The sequence below is a fragment of the Arachis stenosperma genome, chromosome 6 (assembly GCF_014773155.1).
Source record: "Arachis stenosperma cultivar V10309 chromosome 6, arast.V10309.gnm1.PFL2, whole genome shotgun sequence".
Taxonomy (NCBI): domain Eukaryota; kingdom Viridiplantae; phylum Streptophyta; class Magnoliopsida; order Fabales; family Fabaceae; genus Arachis; species Arachis stenosperma.
Window position 1 is genome coordinate 146,348,976 of NC_080382.1, and position 20,024 is coordinate 146,368,999.

General features: G+C 34.5%; 2 protein-coding genes and 2 pseudogenes across 2 annotated transcripts; all 4 read right to left on the reverse strand.

Annotated features, from left to right (window-relative positions):
* Positions 1–255: 255 nt before the first annotated feature.
* On the reverse strand, positions 256–4,720 carry LOC130935695 (uncharacterized protein At5g08430). Its single transcript, XM_057865561.1, has 8 exons — positions 4,533–4,720; positions 3,405–4,212; positions 2,645–2,742; positions 2,276–2,335; positions 2,107–2,157; positions 1,896–1,959; positions 1,063–1,437; positions 256–842 (listed from the first exon to the last, which is right to left on the reverse strand). The coding sequence occupies exons 2-8, from the start codon at positions 4,081–4,083 to the stop codon at positions 337–339; spliced, it is 1,833 nt and encodes a 610-aa protein (XP_057721544.1). The 5' UTR covers positions 4,084–4,212; positions 4,533–4,720; the 3' UTR covers positions 256–336.
* Positions 4,721–6,663: 1,943 nt separating this feature from the next.
* Positions 6,664–7,533, reverse strand: LOC130934954 (uncharacterized). Its single transcript, XM_057864468.1, has one exon. The coding sequence runs from the start codon at positions 7,531–7,533 to the stop codon at positions 6,664–6,666; it is 870 nt and encodes a 289-aa protein (XP_057720451.1).
* Positions 7,534–12,091: 4,558 nt separating this feature from the next.
* LOC130934956 (putative transcription elongation factor SPT5 homolog 1) lies at positions 12,092–17,748 on the reverse strand (annotated as a pseudogene).
* On the reverse strand, positions 17,508–20,019 carry LOC130933086 (pentatricopeptide repeat-containing protein At3g21470-like; annotated as a pseudogene).
* Positions 20,020–20,024: the final 5 nt, after the last annotated feature.

The following is a 20,024-nucleotide window of genomic DNA, read 5'->3' on the forward strand; positions in this document are numbered from 1 at the left end:
AACCACAAGGACACACCTAGTAGTCACCTACAACTACAATGTGGTCTAATCAGGACATAGTTGGTGAAAGTGACATGTTTCTTTTACTTAACGAATAGTTCACACTCGAATATAAATAATGGGGAGATTAGCATTGAAAAAGCCATACTCTATGTAATCTTGTCAAGATAATTAGTAGACAAAGCAATGGACAGAGAGTTAGAAAAGATTCATTTAGAGGTCAAAAGTTCAATGTTACATTGGTAAAACTGATGGTTGGAACTTGGTGAAAAATAAAACATAATTTATTGACCGATATTAAAAGATTCATCATAATGTACAATTTTTTTACCTCGATTAAATGTGAAAAGATGGTAAAGATTGAAGAATTTTCACCAGTAGTCCACCATCACTGGGACTTTCACCTTCCTTCCAAACCTTGAAATCAGAAGGAAAGTAATTAGCATCACTCCAACGTTTTAGGGAAATTAGGTCAAATGGTCCTTGTTCATTTCCCTGTGGATCTTTATAATACCACATCTTCAACTGATTAAAAGGTTGAACCTCTTTTGTAATGATTGGTTGATCACTTTCATCGTCGTCGTCATCGTCGTCGCTCAGCTCTATAACCTGCGGTTGAGATGGTGGTGCTGGCTCGGCCTGCTGTGCTACAGAGATCCTAAATCCATTCGATTCAGCTGGCTTAGACACCCCATTAGTCTTCAATGCAAAGTTTAATAGTTGTTCTGCCTTAGACACACCATCATTCTTATGTGCAAAGTCTATTAATTCTTCTGGCTTAGACACAACACCATTTTTATATGAAAAGCCTATTAGTTGCTCTGGCTGCTGTTGATGATCTTCTGCCAAGACATAGACATACCACTGAATTATACAATGTATAAAGCTTAATCAATTCTAATATGCAGAATTAGTTTGATATGAAAAAGTTATATTCATAAGCAAATTGGCATAGAGCTACAGACTCATTTATTTCATTTTCTTCTTTTGCTGTCTAACCACACGAAAGCAACCTCATCTAGCCAGAAAATTAAATAGAGAACATCATGGAACAGAACAAACCTGCAGCAGTTCCACGAGAAATGGAGTTAAACATACTTCCATTTGTTGCCACATTGAAAAAAGGAACTTCTGATGATCCACTGCGACCAAGAATTGATGTTGGAGAATCGCTTTCTGGTTTTGCAGGATTCGGCACATCCAGTAGTTTTGTATCCTTGTATGAGAAAAAATCTGTATCTTTAGATGGTTGCTTGCTGGTAGGCTGCCAAAACTCTTCTACATGGTTTTCTACATTTTCATCTGGATCCTCTGGTGAAATAGATTCTGATTCTAGATCCTCAGCAATAACTTGAGGAACTTCGCGCAATAACCGTTCCTGTTCATCAGGATTCTGAAGCTTCTCCCTTTTCCGTAGGTATTCATCCAGTGTGCTTCCTATCGATTAAGGAATCCACATCTTGCATAAACTATATTTTACAGAATCCAAAGCCAGAAGAAAAAACCTCTAAGCAAAGGATTTCCTATTGAAAAATGTTCGTTGCTATACGTGACTGTTTTTCTATTCACAAGCATGGTTACTAAAAGAAAGTAAGGCCACTAAGATAAATAGATAAATCTAAAACAAATATAACCAAGGATCATAAAGTTGACATGGTTGACATATTGATTGCAATAAACAGCAAAAGATAAACAAATTACAATTAATGCGTTTAAAATCTATGGGGGAACAAATGCAATTAATAATATGGTTATGTATGCATTGAGTAGGTTCAGCAGTATACTTCACACCACATATTGCCATCATTTGATGCAAAAAGGTAAGGAAAGGAAGCCACAATACGACAAAAACGTCATCTAATAAGATAAATGATATCAAGAAGGATATTCTTTACGCCAACCCTTTTCATTAGCTCGATCAATTAGATGTTTTAACTGCACAAGTTCTCTTGCAAGCCACTAAAAGAAGATTCAGAACATAACAAGAAAGAAGGAAAGAAGTTAGTTGAAGAATCAAGCCAACATGACTCTGGAGCTAGTCAACTAAGTGTGAGGAGATTAATAAGGAAATTGTAACACACGGATTAATAATGGTTTAGTACATACATGCTTAGTCACATCCTCATGCAATATTCTTGCCGTCTTCTCTATATCCGCCTACAATGTATATTATATAAAAATATCGTAACAATGTATAATTTAATGAAGTGGATTGCTCTAGTGTTGCAAGAATTTCCTTACTTTAGAATAGCTCAAAGAATTGGAGAAAACTTACAATCATGGGTTTCTTGAGCAAGCCATCTTTTACCCTTTGATGCAAATCCTCACACTCCTCCTGCGACCAAAGTCACAGATCCAAAACCCCAAATTTAAATTATAGATACAATTTGAAGCATACAGTTCTTGAAAATGATTAAAGCATTAAGACCACTTGACATTTTTATTTTCTGGTATATGATTAAAATTTAGGGGCGGGGAAGGTCGACAAATTCCAAGCTCAGGGCATGCCATACGTTTTGTTAAAGGTTTCCAATGTGACTTATGACTTAATGTAAGATTATCAGCATGAGTCAAACTGAAGTCCTGTGAGTTGAAGCCATTTTAATAAAATTAAGTCTGAAAACAGTAAGTTAAACTGATTTACCTCAGTGAAGTTATCATCTGAAAGCATTTGAATGCTGATGTCTTCAACAAAGCCAGAGGCTCGCAGGAGGATATCCTCATCTGAGCCCTTCTCTAAACCTAGAAGACATCCAAGAAAGAATTGTACACTAGCTAATCAGTAGAAAATAATCTTGGGGCCAAATTTCTATATCTGTCATACTCAGACATCCATTGTTATACTAAATGCAGAAATAAATATTACATGAATATGCAACCCTAAGAGAAATAGCAGCAGGGTGCAGCCAACATGAAATTAATTGCATGCTGAACACTATTGCTTATCCTCCATTTTCAGAGTTACGATTTTATTTTATTTTATTTCTATTTTATATATACATCGAACTAATATGCCTTCCTCATTCTATTTGTCACATGCTGTATATATGCGACTCAAACCCAGCATGAGTAGAACTGCTAACAGCTAAGATTGTTTTCTTCAGTGGCATCTGTTGCATCTTGCATATGCCCAAATCATTCAGTTAGGACTAATCACACCTGCTAAGTAAATACAACTGATGCCAAGAGAAAAATGCATAATAAGCACATGTGCGCCTGCTTCATTTATGGGAATGCCATATCGCATGAGCCTACTGGATTAGATTCAGTGCTTAATCAAATTAATAGCGCCAGGCATGCGACTTATGCAAATGTTACCAAAACTGAGTGCATAATAAACACATTTGGGTTTACTTCATTTACAAGAATGCAATGTCATAATCAACTAACAGCAGCCATGTCACCTGTCACTTGCAGCAGCTGGTGAGAGTTTTTCTGAAGATAGTCGTTCGGGTCACATCTGACTCTTATGAAGCTTCCAACTACTTTAGTCTCAAATGTTTCGGGGTCCTTCACAAGCTCCTGAACAAGACTTCTCTTCAAGTAAACAAGTTTGATATTGAAAGGAACAATGGCTGCGAAACAGCTCTTGGGTTTTTCCACAACCCGTCCCCTCGGTTGACTTTTCCTCTCCGAAGAAGCCATTGTCGTTCGTGGAGTTTCACATGCCGGGGAATTATCATCATCATCCGAATTGAAGTAGATATCATCGTCCGATTCAACACAGTTTGCGGCAAAGTGGGACTCGAGCAAAGCATTGATCTTCAACCGGCCAATTGTCTTCCTTCCGAACAACAAATGCAGCCTCTTGTCACAGACAATTCTCTTCTTTTTGGTAGGATGCTGAAGGCTATTCTCCCTAACATACTCATTTATGAGCGCAGCAGCCTCATTCTGAGTTATCTGCCTGCTTGTGTCAAAACCGAGGGATTGGAGAAACTGAATAAGATTGGTTGATCCCCAACCATCGTATTCCTTCTTTCTCTTAACATATTTCCTTTTCTTTCTCATAGGAGTCTCAAGCTGAACCTCGCCATTAATTTCCTCAACCCAGAAGGACCCATCATAAACATCGTCATCCATTTTTTTTCCCCTTATTTCCAAATCAGAAACCCTAAATTCAATCAATCTCTAACAGTTATAACAAGTCCTCCCTCTCACCTCTCAAATTTCCTATGCTTCCATGCTTTCTCTTCTTCAGTTCTCCCCAACCTCTAACAACAAAGTTAACAATAATAATTGTAAAGACAATAACAACAACAACAACAAAAATTAATAATAAATTCAAATTGGCATAGTTAACCAAAAACAGAAACAACGTTGACAAATGATTATTCAAAAATGGCTTAAAAGTAAAACTGACGTCACTGTTTCATCTCCGGAATCCCAAAAAAATTAAATTCGGCAAAACAAAAGAGGGAATCGTGAAATGAAACATTTAAGAAGGAGAGAAAGAAAGAAATGGAAATAATGGAAGAGAAGGAAATGGAATTAAGGTAGGTTCATAAGAGAGAACGTGAGAACGAGAATACCTGGTTGTGGTGTGGTGCTGTTACGGCTGAGGAAGATTCTAGAAGCAGAGTGAAAGAGAGAGTGAGAGAAAGAGAGTGTGCGTGCGTGCGTGCGGGTGCGTGTCACAGTGTCAGTTGATTTCATTTGAAGTGCCGAGTGGAAATGAAATGTGGAATGGGAGAAGCTCACAACTCACAAGGACAAGCGCTGCCGCTGCTCATAGTTTTTGTTGTTTTATTTTATTTATTTATTTATCCAACATACTACGTGTATACCAGCATCAGCTATTAAATTTAGTTATTAATATAAAATATATATTAAAATATAAATATACATTAAAAATAAATTAAATAATTTATATATAAATATATTAATAATTAATTTTAATAACTGATTTTGATATATAAATCATATTTTTGTTTATTTATTTACTTTTTTGTTTTTTCTTTTGCTCAACCACCATGGCACCGTTAGATTTGGAATATGCTTCCCTCCTTGTGACGAAAGCCATTGTACTAATTTTGCCTTGATATGTTTCATGCAATGTAGAAAGATTTTAAAATAATAATAATTTATTGTGTATTATTATATTAATAAAAGTAATTAATATTTAAGTCTCTTATTTAAAAAGTTATTTAAATAATAAATATATATTGAATTAGATAATTATATCAAAATTTTACAATAAATGCATCAAAACTAAACACACACATATACATATATAAGGGTACATTAAAAATAAATTATCATATTAATTATTATATATTTGTATATAAATATATATATTATTTAATTTATTTTAAAATTTTATATAAATAACTGATTTAATACCTCTTTTTTTAATGTAAATTTAGCATAATTGATAAGAGTAATAATTATAATTCTTGATTCATTTTTTTAATATGTAAATAACTAAAAATTTGAACATATGTGTTATTTTTTAAAGGTATGAAAATGATAAAAAAAATTAAATATTTTTATCTAGAAATTAAAAAGAAAATTAGAAGACAAGATAGAACTTTTAATTATTTGTCATATATATAGTGGATATTGTCACTTTTTAGTTGATTGTTATTCTCCTAATGAAAATTTTCTTTTTTTCACCGTAAAAAATAAAATAATGGTAAAAATCATATGTAAAAAAATAGGATTATCAAAATGACAATATCATTCTTCTACTTAAAAAGTATATATTATTTGTTAGGTTATAATTCAATTTTTATTGTATATTATAAATTATAATTCGATTTGTTTGCTTTATTTTTAAGAGAAACTCTAATAGAAAGCTTTTGAAGTATCATCTTTTATACTTACGAAAAATAGATTAATTTAGAATTAAAATTTATATTAAAATTATTAGATTAAATAAAATTAGTCTCATTTAAAAGAGACTGTATCATCTTAATAAAAGAATTAATAAATTTTTATTATTTGTATAATTATTAGGATAAAAAACCCTAATAAGCCAAGGCAAGAATCATCTAACGTAAATACGCCAAAACGAAACTCGTTTCAGCAATAAGCTAAATACTATCTTAATGTAATTCGAACCAGGGTGGTTCGAACTACAATCCTTAATAAATCGAACCAGGTTGGTTTGAACTAGGATGAGAGAAATGTTGAACGTAATTCGAACCAAGATGGTTCGAACTCAAAATCAACGTAATTCGAACTGGGGAAGTTCGAATTATGCACTCGAAATCAAACCATGTAATTCGAACCAACCTGGTTCGAATTACACTTGAAGTGGCTCCTTAGGGTTTTATGTTAGTGGTTTATGTTAGTGGTTTAGGTTAGTGGTTTATGTTAGTGGTTTAAGTTAGTAGTTTAAGTTAGTGGTTTAAGTTAGTGGTTTATATTAGTGGTTTATGTTAGTGGTTTTATGTTAGTGGTTTATGTTAGTGGTTTTTTGTTGGTGGTTTATGTTAGTGGTTTATGTTAGTGGTTTTATGTTAGTGGTTCTACTTAAGCTGTTCTATGTTAGCAGTTTAGTTGTGCGGTGTATTGGTTTGTTTTGCATGTGGTTCTTGTTGATGTATTTTTATGCGGTTTTACTTAGTATAATGTTTTGTTGATGATTTATCGTGTTGGTGGTGTTTGTCGTAGTTTATTAAGATGGTTCTAACAATGCGGTGCATTTCATGCGCAGCCTCAGCGATGCATCAGGAGCATGCGTCCGCAGCAGGGCATGCGACTGGATGATAGATACGTTCCGTACTTGCAGATGGCCGGTCTATACCATCCAACGGAGTGCCCTGAAACACCCTCCTGCCTCATGGCATCCAGGTCCAAAGAGGAAAAATGTGGTGGATACTGCTGTGTGCTAGAACTAGAACCACCGACCGCCAATGCAGGCTCAATCGCTCCGACCTCGTCGCCGCTGTCATCCTCAATCATATCCGGCTCGACGTCATCCTCCTCTGCATCACCCAACAATCCGTCTCCGACGCCAACCGGTGGAACGCCCCGTAAAGCGTTCGGCAGAATATCAAATGATCCTACCACGTCGCCTACTCTGTCATTGAGATCAACAGCAAAAGACGGGGAGGCGACAGGTTGGACCGCTGGCTCGTACACAGGGACGGACGAAGAAGCAACGGCAGGCCTGGAACTGGAACCGGCTGCCGTGGCTATAGTGGTGGTATTCCGGTTCGAACCCCTTGAGCTGGATACCACATCAACCAGCTTTACCAACAATTCTGGTGTCCTCACCTCTGGAAACTGCCTCCGACAAAGAAACATGACTTGCAGGTCCTCATCACTACCAATCGTGAAACAATCATACTTCACGGTATCCTGCAGGACCGTGACTGGAATGCGATAGAAAAACTTCTTAACCCGCTTCGCACCTTCCAGACCAAGTTTCATCAGCACAGATCTAACAAGGTCATCATAGCTTGTCGTTGGATTCACGACAATACAGAGAGGATCCTTATCTGTGAACTTCAAACCGGAACGAGTTTTCCTCTTAATGGATCCTCTGTGGTGAACCAAAACAACAAAACTCTCCTCACTAGCCATCTTACACCCTCGAATTAGGAGTTATGTAATTCGAACCAGCTTGGTTCGAATTACTTGATGCAGTATCTCTCCCTATAATTCGAACCAGCCTGGTTCGAATTATATGAAGCAGCTTCTCTCTCTGTAATTCGAACCAGCTTGGTTCGATTTACTTGAAACATCTTCTCTCTCTGTAATTCGAACTGATTTGGTTCGAATTATTAACGAATGGAGTTCGAACCGCCTTGGTTCGAATTATATAAAAATATGGTTTGACTTATTGCTGAAACGATTTTCGTTTTGGCGTATTTACGTTACATGATTCTTGACTTGGCTTATTAGGGTTTTTTACCCTAATTATTATGATAGAATAATTAAAAATAATATAAAATTTAAATTGAATTAAGATCAAATATTATAATAAAATCTTACATTTAGTTTTAAATTATTATTTATAAAATATGGTTCAACAAATATTCATGAGATATTTTGTAAGACCTAAAATGGAATTAAAATGGCCAATAAATTATAGTTCAAATAGCATAATCTTCATATACTTATTTAAAAATTGCGAATTCGAATTTTCTCATCTTTGATTAAAAAAAAAATTCTATGGAATCCTATAGTGAGGCTGGCTAAATTTGATGGAATCATTAAACAGTAGTGTGCAAGGCTGTTACAAACATCATCTGAACGTAGATTCGATTGAATATATTTAATTTAAAATATTGATCTGATCTGTATTAAAATTGTCGAATTAGATTGGATCCAATATTTATCATTTTTAGTTTTAGATTCAATCTAATCCGTATATTTGGAGATTGAGTTGAATATAAAATATATTCATAAATTATAAAAATATTTTTAAAAATTTTTTTTTATTAAAAAATATTAATAAATTTTTTTTATTTTTTTAAACATGTTTTTTTTAATAATATTAAATATATTTTTTTAAATAATAAAATAAAATAATACAATATAAATAATTATTATTAATTAAAATAAAATATAAAAGATATTTATTTATTTATTTTTATGGGTCCACAAATATGCAAATCAGATATACAAATACTTAAATAAAATTCATAATTTGATTCTATTATTGCAGATTAGATCCATATCGATAATTTTTAAATTGATATGACAAATATACAAATTAAATCCGATCTATAAATACTCTTATCTAATACATCTGAAGAACAAAAAATAAAGTGTTCTTTGCGAATCGCCGTCGGACACCACTGGAAATTATTGAACAAGCTTGTCGAATGACCGAGGAATGTCATCCCTTACCTGAAGCGGGAATTTCTCAACCATGTTTAATTTACCTTTACTTTTTTCACTTTCCTTTTGTTGTTTTATGATATTTCTATTTGTATTGGCATAGTCCAAAATACCCTTTGTTTGTAGTCTATTGTGGACTAATCTTTTTCATTTAATAAAATTTCTGTTGTGAAATAAATAAATAAATAAATAAATAAATAAATAAATATAAATAAAATAGTAAAATTTTGATATTTATTAATATAATTATCTTACTATAATATAAGTAATTTATATATTAGTAATATATTATAGTTCAAAAGATCTACGAACAGAGATAAAGAGTGAGAAGATTATTATTGATTGTAATGTGTATTCCTTTTGCATCAGATCATACTTATTTACAGACGTATAAGAACATTGTTATTTGGTTTCATTAATTTCATTTTATTTTGAGAAAGTGAATTCTCATATGTGGAAAGAGTGAATCCACATCATCATACTTATCTCAACATTCTCCTTTGAATGACCATTTAGGAATATGCCTCATTAAAATTTTACTAAAGAAAAATTCAATAGAAAAAATTTTAGTGAAGGAAAAAAAAAAATACAATATCCTTTGTGATAGAGACTGCCTTATTAAAAACCTTGTCAAGAAAAATCCAATGGAAAAAAAATCAAACTAAGGAAAAAGGCGCATCCCAATCTCATGTACCAATCTTTCAAAGGATGATTTTGGGAGTGACTTTGTGAATAAATCTGTCAGATTGTGACTTGAGCGGATCTCTTGGATATCAATTGTCCCTTGATTTTGAAGATCATGATGGAAGAAGAATTTGAGAGAGATATGCTTTGTTCTATCACATTTAATGTATCCACCTTTAAGTTGAACAATGCATGCTGTATTATTTTCAAACAGGACAGTTGGAGCTATCTTATGATCAATCAGTCCACATGATGACAGAATATATTGGATCAAACTCCTAAGCCAAAAACACTCGCGACTAGTTTAATGTATCACTAATATTTCAGCATGATTATAGAGGATGTTGCTGCAATTGTCTGCTTTGTGGACCTCCATGATATAGCTATACCACCATATGCGAACATGTATCCTATCTAAGATCTCCCTTTGTGTGGATCAGACAAGTATCCAGCATCTGCATAGCCAACTAATTGTGACTTGGATTTATATGGATAAAACAATCTCATATCAAGCATTCCATGAAGATATCGAAAGATTTGTTTGATTCTATTCCAATGTCTTCTATTTGGAGAGGAACTATACCTTGCTAGTAAATTCACGGCAAATAATATATCGAGTAATGTATTATTAGCAAGATACATTAATTAAGGGAGGGGTATATTTGAAAAGAAAAATATTAATTATCAAAAAATTAGTAATTAAGGTAAAATTGATACAAATTGAAAATTTGATGAATAAAATTAAAATAAATCAAAATTTAGGAATATTTTTAAAATTTTTAGTAAATTTTAGGATAAAAAATATATTTTATCTTATTAGTTTCTCTAATGCTTTTGAAATATGTATTTAAAATAAATTAACAAATATGATATGCAAAATTTATTCATATTAATAAATAATTTATTTAATATGTTCTAATTTTAATATCATAACAATAAATAAATCTTAAAATAATTTAATTTTATGTATATATTTTTTATTGTATTCGGTTAGAAATGGTTATAAAAGTTAAAGTATCATTTTATATGATAATGAATATAAGAACTGAGAAAAAATATAGATAAAAAAATCTTTATTAATGGTAGCTTTTTTTGGACAAGATATTAACGGTAGTTAATTAGTGTGAGATAAAGTTGTGCCTAATTTTGTTGAAATTTTTTAATTTTTGAAATGATTAGAAAAAATTAGTGGGACTCAATTTGCTATGATAGTGAACATTGAAATAAAGAAACACGAGAAGTTTATTAACGGACTAAACATTAGTGAACTTAAAAATATAATTTAAAAAAATCAATCTAAAATTTAAAAGAAAAAGACAAGTTTATGCTTTTGTTTTTAAATAAAAAAACATATAAATACATACAAAAAAATATTTTGTAACATTAATTATTGTGCAATAAAATTTTATTGTATTAAAAAATTTATATACATATTTGTTTTAATTTTAAAATATAAAATACTTAAAATATAAAAATAATTACAAAATATTATTATGCACTCTTTTCTCATTTAGTATAATAATATAATAATAATGATAGTTTCTAAACCCAAATTAAATTCTTATCGTACCGAAAATTTAAATAATTCAATTTAAATGATTAAAAATTTTTTAGTCTATTTATTTTAATAAAAAAAAGTCATAAAATGATACATAGATATTAAATCAACAGGATATTATAAGATAGTGGAACGAAAAAATAAAATAAAATACATAAAATATATCCTCTAGCAGTTTATATAGTATTCATTTTTTTACATAAATATCTACACATTATAGAAATTTATGATAGTAATCAATTTTCACATACATTTTTACACTATATAGATTTATGTATAAATTTTGAAATATCTACACCCTATAACAAATTATTGATACTTTCTAAAATTTATATAATTATATATTCATGCATTTTGTTTTCTGTATACTAACGAGTTAAACCCTAAAATAATCCATGAGATTGGTGTTGTGCATTAAGATGGTTTCTGAAATTCCAATTGCACAATTATGTCCTTGAGATCGACAAAAGTGTACCACATTGGCACGTTAGTCCTTGACCCATTTTTCATTAACGGTGTGATGACATGAACTGTTAGTAACACGTATCACTCTATGGTTTGACCACGTGTAATGATATGATAGATTGACTAGTGACAGTGGCATACTGATGTGGATAATTGTGCCACATATCACAATGCTATTTGACCATGTGTTAATTTGTGCCACGTGTCGCAACGTTATTCGTCCACATGTAATCCGCTATGTCATCATTGTAGATACACTAAATTAGTCCTTCAATTTGCATTAAGATACTCATTTTAATCCCCAAAATTAAATGTAGATACACCAAACTAATCTCTTCACCATTTTTTTCTCATTTTAGTCCGTGAAGCTAACAACATTTTTATATGACATCATATTAGTAGCGGACTCAAACATGAGAGGAGACCAATAGTGCAATATATCATATCTACCCAAATCACGCCATGTCTAGACATGTAGAAAGCGCAGCACCTTTTATACCAAAGACTTCGCCTGTAGTGGATGAATGTTTCATGTGTTCACTATCCGTGTTCTTTGAAAACTTCAGAAAATTCCATTGGGACAAAAGAGAGTGTATTACTAATAATATGCAGCAAAACTTAAATTAACCAACTTCGGAAGGACAAAAACGAAGGAGAGCATAAGAGACGTATGAAGGACGAAAAGCTTGTGCATTTAAGTAAATTTTTTTTCTAAGACAAGCCTAATCATGGTTGAGCTAATTTAGCCAAAATAACTAGGTCTAAAATCTTGACTTCCAACGTGTCATCTACCTTTACAATACCATCAGTACCATCAACACCAATCAACTTGCCTGTAGACACCATCAATGCTCCACCCATTATCTTTATTTTGTCTGATTTCCTTGGCACCACGGCCTCCATTTCATTGGGAAGGGCAGTTATCGTTTCACCATTTCCACTTGAGCCAAGCTCTACCTTGTAAGACCCATCCTGAACAAACGCATAATTACAATGTCCATTAACAGTATAATCAGGCCAAATGAATACAGTTCCATTAACTAGGAAGGTTAAATACCGCACACATAACTAAAATTCAAAACAATAATCGGTCAAATACAAAGGTCGGCTTGAAAAACCATGTATACAAATTCGAAAGCAACAAACAAAAACGTGTATAAAACCAAAGCTTCTAGGATCACATACCGGAAGAACATCTCTTATAACTCCAATAGATTCTTCACCTGGCCTGTGTACATTAACTAATATGTCTGGCATAAACCATGGGCCCATGGCCCCTCATTGTCCCCACCTACAACAAAATCAAACCATCAAATTGACAACCTGACAAAGATACACACTACCAATTGAAATCTTACTGATAAGTTAACCAAATAAGTGACAAAAAATATCAATCACATGAATGAATCTACATTCCAGCCAGTCACTAGTCCACTACAGAGAGCATGTTTGTTAATAATCATTACTTGCCGCCTAAAGTATGATGACTTAATGAGAATTTGGTATACCATAGATGCGTGTAATAACACCAACACAGAGTAAATCTATATGCAATATGTTAATTACAGAACAGATAGCTACCTAAAACTGGGGACATCATGTCCAGACCACCAGTTCCTGGAGTCATGGGTGGTCCTCCAGGGGTGCTAGGAAGATACACAGCGGAATTTGGCGTCATAGGCTGCCACCCAAGATGGGATATTAGTATTAAAATACTAAATATTTGATATCATGGAAAAAAGTAAAAAAGCACAATCATATGAGTCATGCGGTGTTCCAGCCTCATTATAGTTTCCGCCAAGAGTGCTACCCCAACCAGCACCAGGAGTGGGGGATTCATATAGCCGTGAAGGTGAGCTTCCTGCCTGAAAACATCAAAGCAAAAAGAGAAAATAAGATTTTTTGTTCATGCCATACAAATTCCAAGGCATATTAAAAGTTAAGGAACTGTTTTGACCTGGGACTGTGGGCTGGTTCCCCATGAGCCTGGATTTCCATCTTCCCAGTCCCTGATTAGTTTTCACCATCAGAATGCATAATACATATATCACATACACCTTACAACAAATATAATAATGAAACCCACATGTAACTCGAAAGTACTTAACAGTCACTATAAACTAGAAGTGCTTCTTATAACCCTCTTAAACTATAGTTTTATGTTTTGGACATTGAAATATATTACAAAATTGAAGAACCTAGATAAAAGAAGCAATCCATCAAATAACACATGCCAAACCAATAAGCCCATAGTCTGTAAATAAAAGGGAGGAGTGCTGAGCTTGTTGGAAGATGGCATGTAACAAGCCTCAAGTAAAGATTGACGAGAAGTTGGGGAAATGTAGGTCATTTAACAGGGTTGTTGATAGGGAGAAAAAACATAACAGGAGGCAGGTATCAGCTGGCAATGGAAGACATAACAATAGGAGAGAGAAATGGGCCATCATTTTCCCCCTTTGATTTTGCAAATAATTCCCCCATTTCTTTAAACCTATAACTGGATGCCCAAACATGTCAGAAGAGCAAAGCTTTCCAACCACTCTTTAGCATAAGAGATATCATGAGACTTGCACAAAGGTTAACGATAATATATATTCAGAATAAAATAGGAATGGACAAATTACAAAAAAAGCAATATACACTATGTCACATCGGAAGGATGACAATAATGCAAACCTTGTTGGACTCATTGGGGTATAAGGATTCCATGCCCGGTCACGCCTTGGTGTCCTCATTCCATCATGTATAGGAGTTGCTACAAATAGCAGTCCAGGGAACATTATTAGCAGTTATGTTAATCAGTTAATCAAATACGAATGCCTCTAGTGTCATAAAATAGATTAAACAAACCTCCAGGATCTCTCATAGGGGTCATATATGGATGTAGGGGAGTTCGAGAAGGATGCATTGGGGTTTCACATCCAATCGAATATCGAGTTTCACTGGTTAAAGACATGGTCAAATGGGTAAGTATCCTCTGTTGAATGCAGTTAAGAAATTGTTTAAGAATACATGCATGCAACTTACCGCTGTGGGGTTACAGCTACATTATCCGATATATGGTTGCGATCAACTGCAGCAAACACAAGTCAGATAAGTTAGAGAAACACACCGCATAAAAATACAAGCATTGCAGGTGTTTTCAAAAAAGACTAGGCAACCTACCCGTCACAACCTTCATTTGGGACTCCAATTCAACCCAAAATGTTGTGCCTTTAACTTCTATTACACGTCCACAATAACCTTTATAAGCACCCTGGCGTACTTTGACTGTTGCACCAGCCAAACCATCGTGTCCTGTTCCACCCCTGTGCCTTCCTCCAGCTAAATCACATTAAAAGAAATCAACATCAAATCTCTCTCGTCAAAAGAAGCATCAAAATGGTACTTTAACTCAATATTCCAGTACATCTGAAAATTAAAAAAGATTTAACATACAATCAATTGGAGGCCCTCCTCGTGAAAACCTTCTCGGGGACTGGGGAATACGAGGTGGAGTTCTAAGGCCACGGAATCTCGAGTAGGCATCACCCTGAGAAGACATGGAACAACTTAACCAAGACATATTTGCATGAATCAAACTAAAAAACCAAAATGCATAATTTAAAAATTAAAAATTAAAATAAATAAAGGATGAAGAACTGGCTACGTTTCTGTCACCACTCGAACGTGAACCTCCAACGACCAAACACGAGCAAGCCCTAGCACATATAAAGCCTGCATGTTCAAGATGATGGCGATCATAGATGAACAAGAACCCCCTATATATGTGCTCCACAGGACCAGATTTTCCCTTCAAAAGAATCAAGAAAGCTGATCATCTGAACAAGAACTCTAAAGAAAGAAATAAGGCATAAGTTATAGAATCTTACATGGCAAGGACCTTCAACAACTCGCACAACATCCTTTACTGAGACTGTATTCATAGCGTTATCCTGCGCATTTATTTTCTTCTCTATCTTACATTTAATCTCTCTTAATTTAACAAGTGCAACTTCAGGCCTGTCTGCAGTCCCCTTAAGAACCTATAAAAATGTATCACATGATGATGTTAATATAATAATAAAAAATTCATTTTAAATGAATAAAAAAGGTACTGAAGTATTGGCTCAAAGTAAGAAAGTAACCTGAAATGCCTCGCTTTCTACACGAATTATTACACCAAAGTCCATATTACTGCACATGCATAGTTAAAAGTGAGAGAAGTGTGAACCATGATATACAGGCAAGAATTTAAGATAATCTCAAGATCAACAAACGACTTACTCTAACAATACAAGATCACGAAGTTCATAGTCCCCAATTTTTGTAATTACAGTGGTCACTTCAGAACTCTCCACAAAATCATCTGCAAACACACGGATCTGAAGAGAGGACATTTCCATGTCACTTTTGCGCTACATATAAAAGCAAAAATTCACAAACCCTAGATCAACTTTATGTAGGGACCATTGAGCTCACATGTTCTTTTGTTGGTTGGATAATAGAATCAATACATGCTGTTCCACCTTCACAACCATGCTGGTAGCACCCTCTTGAGCACCAGTAACAACCATAACGTGGTTTCCAGGTTCAAAATATTTACAAAGTTCCCTTTCATTTACAGCAAGGGTTTTCTGGTGGAATAAAAGGTAACTAAATCATCATGGAAATAATTCATTACAAAACCTTGGGGGAAAAAAAGCACATTTCGGAAAGAAACTAGCCAATTAAAAATTTATACTTACAGGAAGACCCTTCAATTCTGGTCTTATATGAACATTATCTTCATCTACTTTCTCCACCCACCCCTTCAACTTATTCAAATCACCCTCCACAACAATTACAGCATCACCTTTCATAAAATGGCCTTTCTTTCTGTTAGCGAACAAAGTTGACAGACTTGCTACATCGCTGTCACCACTCTCACCAGGTTTTCGAAAATTTTCAAGTTCATTCAAAGTAGGTTTGATGTTTAGAGCATTAATGGATTTTATTGATACAGTTTTGTATAAGAATCCATCCTTAAACATCATTCCTCCAATTGCATCAAATCTTTCCCCATAGGCATCACGTCTATGCTCGACACGAATATGCAGTTCCCTGTATAAAACACACAGTCTATCAGACCAGGAAGAAGAACAGGAACAACCACCACTATCAAACCTAGTACAATGAGAAGGGATTGGACACATGGATCAGTCAATGATATCATGTCCTATCAACAAAGCATGCCTATGGATGATCTATTAAAGCTATTTTTTTCCCCAATGGTTTTGTGAATAGATTTTGCTATTCACTTTATCATTTCTAACTAGTTATTGGACTACCCTGACTTATTTACTCTCCAGATTGAACATCTATAAGACTAGGAAGGAGAAAATTCCCAGGAAACAGAAGACATTCACTTATAGAGGAGATAATCACGAGTTACCTAGCTTCATCAACATTTAAAAAACGAGGAGGAGGGACAAACGCCTTCTTTTTCACAACTTCTCTACCTTCCTGCATGATACATCATTTTCACAACAAGAGACTCAAGTTGGTACAACTCCAATATGGAAACTAAGAATTTAATAAGACATTTAAGCATTTCATACCAGTTTATTTGCAAGCGCCTGCAAGTCTATCCTTGGAATCAGTTTCACCGTAACCCTCTGCCTCACATTATCAACATCAACTACCTACAGAAGATATAGTTTGATAGTGAATATAGCAGCCAAAACGGTAGTATGAATAATTTGCCTAGAATATGATGCATACCTTGGCAAGGTCCCCTTTATATGTGCCAATCTTCATTCTGACCCAAGTATCTCTGGCAAGATCAATTGCTTTGCTTTCAACTGACAGCACATCCGTCATTTCTCTTATTGGAACTAGTGTTATTTTTGACGCCCCATATATGTTCCTTAAACCCTTAATAGCCTAAAAAATATGAAAACTATGAAAAAGGTACAGAATATTGTTGATAACGATACACATGAATCATGATCAGTAATTAAAACATGTTTCACATGACATTGCCTCTCTCACGTGGGCCTCTTTATCTGCTTCCACATAAATATAGTTTTTAAGATGATCAAGGGCAATAGCTGACCTGATTTGCAATTCAGCCCCCTTATCTATATACTTTTGCATAAGGCAAACAGCTGTCTCTCGCTCACGACCAATCTAATGAACATCAACAGAAGAATATATAACATGCTTCTATATCTTTGCAAAAGATTATCACAAAATCGGTTGGGTCATACCATACATTTCACCATCCACAGCTTTGGATCTCTAACAGATGCCAAAAGAGCTTGCTGTTCTACATCTGTAGCCTCTTCATCAAAAGATTCCACACGCCTTGCATATCTTTCCTAGATGTGTCTTTCTAAAGCTTCAAAATCTTCATTATCTTGCTCATGCAAAGGCCTATGAAGTCTGATCCTACTGACATTGTCCTCAGGAATATCATTTCCATTATCAACAAAGAAATCTGCACCGTCAGATTATTGTTTGCTAATTAAGATATTTGACGTAATTATGCAAGGTAGCTTATACACACAGAAAATTCAAATCTTACCAGAATTCATCAATTCAGAAAAGGCATAGATAAGATTTATAGCATTTCATACACTATGAAAGTGCATTTGTTACAGCTTTAGGGTAGGAAATGAGTGATTATGAACTTATATCTTTTTTATATGATTGAAAAGCTAAACAGATTTTCTCACAAGTCACTCTTTTCAAATTTATTAAAAATATGAAACTGGATTTTTTTTTTTGCAGCTTAATTATTTAAACAATTTATCCAAACACATGAGAAGTTATTTCTTAGCACCGATTTCCCTGAAGCAAACAGACCCTAAATGAATGTATTTGTGAAAACTCTACAATCCCATTCACTATGTAACATCAGTCATATTGGGGGGGAAATGTAAAATAGAACACTGGGATTCAGACAACTAGAAGAGACAAATATATAGAGTCTATTGCCTACTCTTGAACAGAACCACATTGAGAGAATCAGAACTTGAAACAGTGCTGGCACCGATTAACTTCATTACTTGTTCTGCCATTTGCACGTCTGAATGAATCCGGCACGCACCAAGCAGTGCCCCAAAAACAGCTTCATTCGGTTTCATTGGCATTCTCATTATCAAGTCATAAGCCTTTTTCAACCTCCCTGCTCTTCCCAATAGGTCAACTATGCATCCATAATGTCTGATTCCTATTTCAATTCCATATCTTTCCATTTTAGCTGCTACTTCCAAAGCCTCATTTACCAAACCACCATGAGCACAAGCAGAGAGCACAATGAGACAGGTGATTGAATCAGGCTTTATATTTGATTCCTCCAATCTGCCAAAACACTCAAGGACTTCATGGAATTTTCCATTGATGGCAAAGCCTGAAATCATTGCGTTCCAGCAGATGATGTTCTTCTCAATGGACTCTGATGCTTCAAATACCAACCTTGCATTGGCCAGGTCCTTTTGCATACATGTCAACCAATCCACTCACAACAAAGGGACTCAACCTCATCCCTCTCTGCTTTATCATGTTATGGATTTCCTTACCGGCATCCAAGAGTCCCAGCTGAGAACATGCAGATAAAACACTAACAACAGTGAATTCATCTGGTTCAAACCCTTCACCATTCATTTCCTCAAAAAGCTGCAGTGCTTTTTCACCAAATCCATTCTGGACATGCCCAGCAATCATTGAATTCCAAATCTCCACGTTGCGTTCTGGAACGCGCTCGAAAATCACCCCAGCCTCCACGACACTGCCCTTCTTGCAATAACCACAAATCATAGATGACCACACAAAGCAGTTCCTCATTGGCATCTGTTCAAAGATCTCCCTGGCAGCTTCCATATCCCCATTCCTAGCATACCCATCAACCATCACAGTCCACGTCACTACGTTCTTCGCCTCGTCCGGAACCTTATTAAACAACCTCCTAGCAGCAGCAGTATCCCCGTTCCTTGCAAACCCGTCAATCATCTGGCTCCAGGACACCGGAGTCTTCCCCGGCATCGCCTCAAACATTGAGGAGGCAGATTCTTTGTCCCCAGCTCTCAAGTACCCACCAATCATTGCATTCCAAGTGACAACATTTCTGTCAGGCATTGTATCAAACACCTTGCGGGAGTCCCCAAGGAGACCACATTTTGAATAAGTTCCAACCAATGCTGTTCCAATGAACACATCACAATGTGAACCAGCTTTAATGGACTCGGCATGCAAGGCCTTAACGTGGTGAAGAATTGAAAGAGAAACACAAGCCTTGAACAACAAAGGGACAACGCTGGGATCATATAGACCTTCGCGGCTAGTTTGTTTATACAGAAGAAGAGCACATTTATGAGAACCTTGACTAATGTGGTTCCTTATGGAAGAAAACAAGAGCGATGGGTACGTTAATGTATTGTTAGTACTTGTGCAAAGGCTAAACCTTTGCATGGTTAATTAAGCAACTTTTAAAAGCTGCTCCAAATCTTCATGAAAGATTCTACCAGCATAGAAGTATGAACACTAATTTTATCTCTTC

Excerpts from the sequence above, each read along its gene's own strand:
- LOC130934954 (XM_057864468.1), bottom strand. The coding sequence starts at position 7,533 with ATGGCTAGTGAGGAGAGTTTTGTTGTTTTGGTTCACCACAGAGGATCC.
- LOC130935695 (XM_057865561.1), bottom strand. The coding sequence starts at position 4,083 with ATGGATGACGATGTTTATGATGGGTCCTTCTGGGTTGAGGAAATTAAT. Across the intron at positions 2,743-3,404 it reads CCAGCTGCTGCAAGTGACAG|GTTTAGAGAAGGGCTCAGAT; the intron begins GTGACATGGCTG and ends GATGTCTTCTAG. Across the intron at positions 1,960-2,106 it reads ATGAGGATGTGACTAAGCAT|TGGCTTGCAAGAGAACTTGT; the intron begins GTATGTACTAAA and ends ATCTTCTTTTAG.